Below are 10,000 nucleotides of genomic sequence, written 5' to 3'. Positions count from 1 at the left end.
GAGTCATAGAGTCAGAGAGACAGAGAGTCAGAGGTTAGAGAGTCAGAGTGTCTACTACTAGTGACATCATCAGTGACATCACTGTGGTCCTGCAGGACTAAACTCAGGGCAGATTTAACTCATTTTAAAGCCACAAGGCTGTGATTGGCTGAAAACGTCTAGAAGGTCTCCCCCCTCTGCTACCCACAGGAAATACTTTCCTGTTTATTTTCTTCTTCGGTGGTCGCCTCACATTCCTCAAGCACACACAATCAATGAGACCTCCGATTGGCCGAAATCCCCGGGGACACATTCTGATTGGACTGGATTTAGTGTCTTTCTTCTCTCTCCCCCCCCCACACACACACACACACACACACAGAGGCAGGTCTGTTTAAACCATCATAGCTGTAAAACGACTGAAATGATTTAAAAACAATCTGTTTCACAGACGGATTTCAAAATAAAAGACCTTCAGTGAATCTGTTACTTTAGATCATTATAATATGATCATTATAATCTGATCATTATAATATGATCTGATCATTATAATATGATCATTATAATCTGATCATTATAATATGATCATTATAATCTGATCATTATAATATGATCTGATCATTATAATATTCATTCATTCATTCATTCTCCGTAACCTGCTTATCCAGTTAAGGGTCGCAGGGGTGCTGGAGCTGATCTCAGCTGTCAATGGGTGAAGGCAGGGTTCACCTGGACAGGTCGCCAGTCTGTCACAGGGCTGACATATAGAGACAGACAACCATTCACACTCACACCTACGGGCAATTTAGAGTCTTCAATGAACCTTAGTTGCATGTCTTTGGACTGTGGGAGGAAGCCGGAGAACCCGGAGAGAACCCACGCTGACACGGGGAGAACATGCAAACTCCACACAGAAGGTTGTCCAGCCCGGGAATTGAACCCAGGCCCCTCTAGCTGTGAGGCGACAGTGCTAACCACTACACCACCGTGCAGCCCTCATTATAATATGATCATTATAATATGATCATTATAATCTGACTGTTATAATCTGACTATAATTATCAGAGGTAAACAGAGATTTGTAAAAGTTTAATTGAATTCCTTGAGCAACTAAAAAACAACTGACGGTCCGTTTAAACTGGACAACGTTTAGTTTAAAGGTTTTGAAGATTCTAATCTTTATTTAAATGACTTCAGATGAGTATTATTCTAACATACTGTTATACTCTGATCAATATAATCTGACTGTTATAATCTGACCAACATTATCTGATTAATATAATCTGATCATATAATCTGACTAATCTGATATAATAATAATATAACCACTGCTGAACATCCCCAGAGCGTCTTATTGTTCACGTTTAGACTTTTAATTTGAAATCTCTCATGTGACGTTGGTCAGGATCGGCGGACATGAAGGCTCCAACCAGAGGGTGGACAGGAAATCTGAATGTGCTGCACTTCCTGTTAGGTGGGTAACATGTCAGACTTTACAGGTGGACTCATGTGGGTGCCTGTCTGTCTGACTGTCTGTCTGCCTGTCTGTCTGCCTGTCTGTCTGACTGTCTCACTGTATGCCTGTCTCTCTGGCTGCAGCTGTGTTCCTGGTTCTTCATGAAGGGGGGGTCTGTCTGGAGCTGCAGCCTTCAACCTCTGAAGTTCTGCTCAACTCAAACTCCAACTTCACTGTGGTCAGTAAATACCTGTCTATCTATACAGGTACCTGTCTCTCTCCACAGGTGTGTTCAGGGTGGGGTAAGGTACCTGTCTGTCTCTGCAGGTGTGTTCAGGGTGGGGTAAGGTACCTGTCTCTCTCCACAGGTGTGTTCAGGGTGGGGTAAGGTACCTGTCTCTCTCCACAGGTGTGTTCAGGGTGGAGTCAGGTACCTGTCTCTCTCCACAGGTGTTCAGGGTGGGGTAAGGTACCTGTCTCTCTCCACAGGTGTGTTCAGGGTGGAGTCAGGTACCTGTTGAGCATGTGTGGATCTAACATTGGAGACACCATCTCCACTGACGCAGAGACATTCCAATACCCCCCCCCCCCACACACACACACACACACACACACACACACACACACACACACTCTGGTATGTCATCACTAGAGAAGAGTTTTTCGAATACACTTTTCCCAGAGACTCCCCATGGTACCAGACGGTACCTCTACACCTTCAGCAGTAAAGGTGACAAATCTGACAGTCCACAGCCCTGAGAGGAAGATCTGAAGGCAAGATACGGCGTTAGCACCAGGAAGTGAACCTCTCTTATCTAGGAACAAGTCAAGTCATAAATACTGGGTCACAAACAGAAACTAAGTGTCTTACAATTATTCTCTGTAGTTCAGAATAACACTTTTTACGTCTTCAGAGTATTCATGAACCCACTCAAGTTATTCCACGGGTGATTTCAGGGAAGTAGGTCTTTGTCCTGAATCTGTGAGAGGAGAACAGAGCTAAATATGTTTCAGGCCCTTTAAAGACCCGACACACCGTGTGACCACAGTGCCCTCCAGCGACCATCGGTGGTAAGACATACATTTTGTTTAAAGGAACGGAATGTTTTTATGCAACAAGTAGAGAAACAATATTAATGAAATATTAGCGATAGTTACACAATGTTTACACGCTGGTAAGTCACGTGACTGATGCACATTTCTGTCTCCGCATTATCTTTGTTAAATCCTGTGTATTAAGTGTATGTAACTAAAATTAAATTTTTGTATACAAACGAGTTGATAAGTGTGTAAGGTTTATTAATCTAATAGTGGGGGAAAGTATGTGATTTATTTGTTTAAGATGTTAGATTAGTAAATTTACGAAGCAAGAGCACGCCAACATTAAGAGACAAAGAAACCTGGAATTTATCCTGTGTGGATAAAACTGGTGAACTTTTCTTTGTCTCTTGTTTTTCGTTCTTCGTTTCGTGTTGGTTGTGCGTCTTGTTTGGTCTACGGAGCTTCATACACGCTCCGGTTATTTTATTTGAGGATCACAGTTATTGTCAGAGCTCTTTCTTCTTAACTACTTTTGAGCATCTTATAGTTATTCATTTTAAGCAAGCCTTATTTTGTTTTAGTGTACGTCCGTTAACCTCGTGAGATATCAACTTTAATTATTGTCGTTCGGCCAAATGAGATTAGTTTAAGTATATCGCAACGAGTAGCTTCAGTTATCATAATATGTCCGGCCCAAACTCCACGCCGGACCAAGAACCTGCTGCCGTGGATCAAGACCCGGAGAGCACGGTAAAACCGTGAGCCGCTTTCCAGTTCACTTTGCAACAGCAGTGTGTGAAATTCAGAGACCTTTCCAGTCCATATGGTGGACATCCGAGGACAGCTGAGAACCACCGTTCCTTCATCCCTTCAACCGGGAGTCATCGCCTCTCAACGGGAAACAACAGCCGCTGGAGAGCCGTGAATGAGCCACCGTAAAGTCATCTGGACACCGCTGCATAAAGCATGAAACTGACATCTTCTAATGTGATCAAGAGTTGGTGTCGGATAACGCTCTGAATGATTATAATATAGATTTATCGTTAGGATTATAAAGGAAATCACATCTTCCCTTCACTATTTGAAATCATTTGCCTGTTTGAAACTAATTCATTCATCATCGTGTTCTTGTTTAATTATTAATCTTGTTATCCATTCATTTAATCATGTTAAATAAATTACCCATTTATCGTTGTCTGTCATATTCTTTCAAAGTGGGAACTATAGATCATTGAGATCGGTACTTACGCCTGAGATATTGAGACTGAATCATTTGTTGCCAAATTATTGAATTTATTTTTGTTATTTTCATCCGTAAGGAGGTGGTGCCCCAAAGTTTTACGAGTGCAATATTTTATTTCTAAGATAGTTTATATACACTTCACTGTCTCTCTGCAGTAGTGTTCAGGGTGGAGCCTGTCTGACTCTTCACCTGGTTACCTGTCTGTGTCTTTACCTGGTTAGCTGTCTGACTCTTTACCTGGTTACCTGTCTGACTCTTTACCTGGTTACCTGTCTGACTCTTTACCTGGTTAGCTGTCTGACTCTTTACCTGGTTAGCTGTCTGACTCTTTACCTGGTTACTCTTTACCTGGTTACCTGTCTGTGTCTTTACCTGGTTACCTGTCTGACTCTTTACCTGGTTACCTGTCTGTGTCTTTACCTGGTTAGCTGTCTGACTCTTTACCTGGTTAGCTGTCTGTGTCTTTACCTGGTTACCTGTCTGTGTCTTTACCTGGTTACCTGTCTGACTCTTTACCTGGTTACCTGTCTGTGTCTTTACCTGGTTACCTGTCTGACTCTTTACCTGGTTACCTGTCTGACTCTTTACCTGGTTAGCTGTCTGACCTGGTTACTGTCTGACTCTGGTTACCTGTCTGACTCTTTACCTGGTTACCTGTCTGACTCTTTACCTGGTTACCTGTCTGACTCTTTACCTGGTTACCTGTCTGTGTCTTTACCTGGTTACCTGTCTGACTCTTTACCTGGTTACCTGTCTGACTCTTTACCTGGTTACCTGTCTGACTCTTTACCTGGTTACCTGTCTGACTCTTTACCTGGTTACCTGTCTGTGTCTTTACCTGGTTACCTGTCTGACTCTTTACCTGGTTACCTGTCTGACTCTTTACCTGGTTACCTGTCTGACTCTTTACCTGGTTACCTGTCTGACTCTTTACCTGGTTACCTGTCTGTGTCTTTTCTTGTCTGTGTGTCGGTAAATGTAAAGTGTTCTGCTGTACCTGTTGAACGTCCTGTTTCAGATCCACCTGCACGCATAAACACTGAACCGTCTCTACAGGTATGTTCCGGGTGGAGTCAGGTGACGTGGCGGATACCTCACGACTCTCAGGTGGATGGGGTTGTAGTTGAGAATCAGGGGTCCAGCAGCATCCTGCAGCTCTTTAACGCCACCTGGAGGAACTCTGGGAGATACACCTGTGAGGAGGCGTCGTCCTATCAGAGCAGAGATGTGGACATATTCATACCTGGTCAAGGTGATTATAGCTGTGTCCCAATCCAGCGGCTGCATCCTTCGGAGGACTCAGCCTTCACGGTCTACGTAGACCGGGTCCTCTGAATACCGTGAAGGCTCGACCGAGCGCTCTCTGAAATGAGATGGTCTGGTCGACAGATGATTTCCTGTTTGCGACCCCACCCAATTGCCGCTCTCGTCTCCTAGCAACCAGCTGCGGTTGTCATAAAAGAGGTAAAGCTAAGTTAAAAGATTTAAATGGACGAGCTGCTGTAAATAGCACAGCGTCTCTCGGTAGCGTTAGCTGGTTAGCTAATAGCGTCTCTCGGTAGCGTCAGCTGGTTAGCTAATAGCGTCTCTCTGTAGCGTCAGCTGGTTAGCTAATAGCGTCTCTCGGTAGCGTCAGCTGGTTAGCTAATAGCATCTCGTAAGTTAACAGATCATTTTAACATCAGTGTGATCTGATCAGGTCCTTTGTTTTTAGTTTTAACACTTGTGTAGATATTCACCTGAGTTAAAACACAATAATTTCATTTAAATGTGAATTCTCCCGTTGATGGTCCACTAGTCGCCATGTCGATAAATATATATCAACTTCACCGGCACGCAATGAATGTTGGGATATATTGGATATGTTGGATATGTTGGGCCGTGAAGGATCCATCAGTTGTATCCTCAGAATCTGGGAAAAGAAGGCTGCATTAGTGAGTCTTTGAAACGGTCTACAAACAAAGCCTCTGAAGGATGCAGCCTCTGAAGGATGCAGCCTCTGAAGGATGAAGCCTCTGAAGGATGCAGCCTCTGAAGGATGCATCCTCTGAAGGATGAAGCCTCTGAAGGATGCAGCCTCTGAAGGATGCATCCTCTGAAGGATGCAGCCTCTGAAAGATGCAGCCTCTGAAGGATGCAGTCTCTGGATTGGGACACAGCTATTGATTACTCATAACAGAGTGATCGTGTCCCTCCTACCTGAGTGTCTCCTGATCCCCCCCCAGGTCCAGAGGAATGGTTCGTTCCGCTGGGTCCAGGTGTGGTGATGAAGGAGGCAGAGGAAGACACCATCCCCTGCGTGGTTTCCGACCCGCGGCTCAACGTTTCGCTGTACGAACGTCCCGGCAGGATGCCGGTTACCGGGACGACGTACGAGCCGGGCCGCGGCTTCACGGGTCGACTGAACGACACGTCATACGTGTGCTCGGCCGCCCGAGGAGACGAAGAGAGAGAGTCCCAGGTGTACTACGTCTTCAGCATCGTAGGTGAGTTGATAGGATTAAAATAGGATTATTATTATTATTATTAGAGATTATTAGAGATTATTAGAGATTATTAGAGATTATTAGGATTATTAGGATTATTAGAGATTATTAGAGATTATGATTATTAGAGATTATTAGAGATTATTAGAGATTATTAGAGATTATTAAAGATTAATAAAGATTATTAGGAATTATTAGAGATTATTAGGATTATTAGGATTATTAGAGATTATTCGAGATTATTCGAGATTATTCGAGATTATTAGAGATTATTAGACCAATAGAGATTATTATTATTATAGATTTTGTTATTTCAGATTAACTGTCTGTCTCTCTACTGTCTGTGTGTTTCTCTCCCTACATGTCTCTCTCCACCTGTCTGTCTCTCAGTCCCTAAGGTGATGGAGGTGGACCTGACGGTGTCCAGCAGTGTGATGAAGCAGGGTGAGGTTCTCGAGGTAAACTGCACTGTGAAAGACGCTGAGATGGTCTTCTTCTCCTGGGACTTCCCCCGCAGACAGGTGCCTGTCTCTCCCTCCACCTGTCTCTCTGTCTGAACCATGTATTGTCTGTGCTGTGTTCAAAGTCTGTCTGTTGGTTTAGGAAGTCGAGCCTCTGACGGATTTTCTGCCCAATCGGATCCGCTCCTTCATTAACATCTCCATGGCAACAGTGGCAGATTCTGGTAGGTCAGCGGCCGCGAGGAGGATCAAAGGTTTTACTATAATTATTATTATAATCCGTCTCCATGGTAACCACAGCGGCAGACATGTGTGTGTGCGTTTCCTGTAGGTGTGTATGTGTGTGTGGTGCAGGACACAATGCAGGATCGAACAGTGAAGAAAAACATCACAGTGACAGTACTGGGTGAGTACACACACACACACACACACACACACACACACACACACACACACACACACACACACACACACACACACACACACACACACACACACACACACACACACACACACACACACACACACTCACACACACACACACACACACACACACACACACACACACACACACACACACACACACACACACACACACACACACACACACACACACACACACACACACACACACACTAACACACGCGCACACACACACACACACACACACACACACACACACACACACACACACACACACACACACACACACACACACACACACACACACACACACACACACACACACACACACACACACACACACACACACACACTCACACACACACACACACACACACACACACACACACACACACACACACACACACACACACACACACACTCACACACACACACACACACACACTCACACACTCACACACACACTGACCTGTCTCTCTCTCTGCAGATCGAGGTTACGTCTACCTGTGGCCTTCAGGTGAGACCAACGTGTCGTCTCTGCTCCTCCACACGGTGGAGTTCAGGGTGGAGGTCGACGCCCGCCCCCCCACCGTCCTCTGGACCAAAGACAACAACACCGTCGCCACGGAAACCACCTCCGTCACCACCACACAGCTGACGGGAAGCAGGTAGATCAATAATGAAAAGCAGCACGATGTCTTCATGATCAACATCTCCTGATTGATTGATTGATTGATTGATTGATTGATTGATTGATTGATTGATTGGTTGATTGATTGATTGATTGATTGATTGATTGATTGATTGATTGATTGATTGATTGATTGATTGATGGATGCAGGTACGTGAGCACACTGACGCTGGTGGAAGTCCAGATGGATCAGACAGGAAGTTACACAGCAACGGTTTCTAACGAGGACGACGTTGAGGAAGTCTTCTTCCACCTGGAGGTCAAAGGTCAAACAGAGAGAGAGACAGGATGATTGACAGGCAGGGATTGTGTGTGTGTTTACGTGTGTGTGTGTGTGTGTGTGTGTGTGTGTGTGTGTGCAGCGCCCCCCAGGATCACGTCTCTGTCGGAGGCCGGCAGTAAGGCATTTCTGTGCGTCAGCGAGGGAGCTCCGCCCCCATCTGTCACCTGGTACACCTGTCACAGCTCACACAGGTAAACATTAGTTTCATCAGCTGTCTGTTCTATGGGTCCAGTCTCTGTGTTCTACTGGGTCCAGTCTCTGTGTTCTATGGGTCCAGTCTCTGTGTTCTATGGGTCCAGTCTCTGTGTTCTATGGGTCCAGTCTCTGTGTTCTACTGGGTCCAGTCTCTGTGTTCTATGGGTCCAGTCTCTGTGTTCTAGTGGGTCCAGTCTCTATGTTCTATGGGTCCAGTCTCTGTGTTCTACTGGGTCCAGTCTCTGTGTTCTATGGGTCCAGTCTCTGTGTTCTAGTGGGTCCAGTCTCTATGTTCTACTGGGTCCAGTCTCTGTGTTCTATGGGTCCAGTCTCTGTGTTCTATGGGTCCAGTCTCTGTGTTCTATGGGTCCAGTCTCTGTGTTCTAGTGGGTCCAGTCTCTGTGTTCTAGTGGGTCCAGTCCAGTCTCTGTGTTCTACTGGGTCCAGTCTCTGTGTTCTATGGGTCCAGTCTCTGTGTTCTATGGGTCCAGTCTCTGTGTTCTAGTGGGTCCAGTCTCTATGTTCTAGTGGGTCCAGTCTCTATGTTCTACACACACACACACTACAGTCTCTGTGTTCACCAGTCACTGTGTTCACACACACACACACACACACACACACACACACACACACACACACATACACACACACACACACACACACACACACAGGGTAACAGTATATCTGTTGCCATAGTAACCGTGATTGTCCCCTACAGGTGCAGTAATTTGACGGGCGGCTGGAGGAGCCAATCAGCAGCCTCGGAGGGCGTGGCTCTGCAGGAGAACGTCACTAAGGTGGAGGAGAGAGGCGTTACCCAGGTAACCAATGATGTCATCAGTTTGATGTCATCAGAGTGATAAGAGTCTTGACATGAAGATGATTGACAGCTGTGTTGGTCTCACCTGTGCAGGTAGGCAGTGTGTTGACTCTGCAGAGTCTCAGCTCCGTGTCAGCTGTTCGCTGTGAAGCCAAGAACTCTGCAGGACGCCGAGCCAGAGACCTGCGAGTACTGTCCACCTGTAAGTACTGGTACTGTGTACTACTGTGTACTACTGTGGTACTACTGTAGTACTGTAGTACTACAGTAGTACCACAGTAGTACTACTACCGCAGTAGTACTGTAGTACTACAGTCTAATAGCTTCCTCTACTGGGCATTAGTGTAACAGAACTAGAGTTGAATATGTGAACCTGCTAAACAGAATAAACAGAGGTTCCTCTCTCTCTCTCTACCTGTCTCTCTCTCTCTCTACCTCTCTCTCTCTCTACCTGTCTCTCTCTCTCTACCTGTCTCTCTCTCTCTCTACCTGTCTCTCTCTCTCTACCTGTCTCCAGCTCTTCTGTCTCAGGTTGCAGTCTTGGCAGCAGTTCTGGTTCTGGTCGTGGTTGCCGTCGTCTTCCTCATCATCCTCATCTTCCTCTGGAGGAAGGTCAGTATTGAGTGTAGTACTATTGTACTGCTCTTTTAGTGGTACAGTAGTACCACTAGTATTTCTTCCTGTTTGTCAGAAGCCTCGTTATGAAGTCCGTTGGAAGTTGATGGAGTCGGTCAGTCCTGACGGACAGCAGTACACATACCTGGACCCGGCCAACCTGACCTACAACTCCAGCTGGGAAGTACCTCGAGAAAATGTAGTACTAGGTAATACTCTGAGAACACGCAGTACTACCTGATCCCCAGAGACTACGATGTCAAACTAGTCCTGACTAAGTGAACTCTGTATGACAACAGTAAGAGCT

General features: G+C 45.6%; 1 protein-coding gene across 4 annotated transcripts in view; it reads left to right on the top strand.

Moving 5' to 3' along the window:
* The window catches only part of LOC129113389 (platelet-derived growth factor receptor beta-like), a 23,371-nt gene that overhangs the window by 1,339 nt on the left and 12,032 nt on the right, over positions 1 to 10,000 (top strand). For 3 of the 4 annotated variants that reach the window (XM_054625647.1, XM_054625646.1, XM_054625644.1), the window contains exons 3-16: positions 1,385 to 1,453; positions 1,579 to 1,673; positions 4,776 to 4,971; positions 5,945 to 6,205; positions 6,596 to 6,726; positions 6,809 to 6,890; positions 6,998 to 7,072; positions 7,577 to 7,757; positions 7,931 to 8,046; positions 8,143 to 8,254; positions 8,977 to 9,079; positions 9,172 to 9,280; positions 9,596 to 9,690; positions 9,770 to 9,902. In XM_054625647.1, coding sequence (XP_054481622.1) covers positions 1,396 to 1,453; positions 1,579 to 1,673; positions 4,776 to 4,971; positions 5,945 to 6,205; positions 6,596 to 6,726; positions 6,809 to 6,890; positions 6,998 to 7,072; positions 7,577 to 7,757; positions 7,931 to 8,046; positions 8,143 to 8,254; positions 8,977 to 9,079; positions 9,172 to 9,280; positions 9,596 to 9,690; positions 9,770 to 9,902 — 1,747 coding nt within the window. In that variant the 5' untranslated portion in view covers positions 1,385 to 1,395. The remainder of the gene's footprint in view (positions 1 to 1,384; positions 1,454 to 1,578; positions 1,674 to 4,775; positions 4,972 to 5,944; positions 6,206 to 6,595; positions 6,727 to 6,808; positions 6,891 to 6,997; positions 7,073 to 7,576; positions 7,758 to 7,930; positions 8,047 to 8,142; positions 8,255 to 8,976; positions 9,080 to 9,171; positions 9,281 to 9,595; positions 9,691 to 9,769; positions 9,903 to 10,000) is intronic. The other variant, XM_054625645.1, reaches the window with a different exon arrangement.

This window comes from Anoplopoma fimbria, chromosome 24, assembly GCF_027596085.1.
Source record: "Anoplopoma fimbria isolate UVic2021 breed Golden Eagle Sablefish chromosome 24, Afim_UVic_2022, whole genome shotgun sequence".
In the NCBI taxonomy this organism is placed as follows: domain Eukaryota; kingdom Metazoa; phylum Chordata; class Actinopteri; order Perciformes; family Anoplopomatidae; genus Anoplopoma; species Anoplopoma fimbria.
This window is presented reverse-complemented; position numbering and strand designations above follow the sequence as displayed.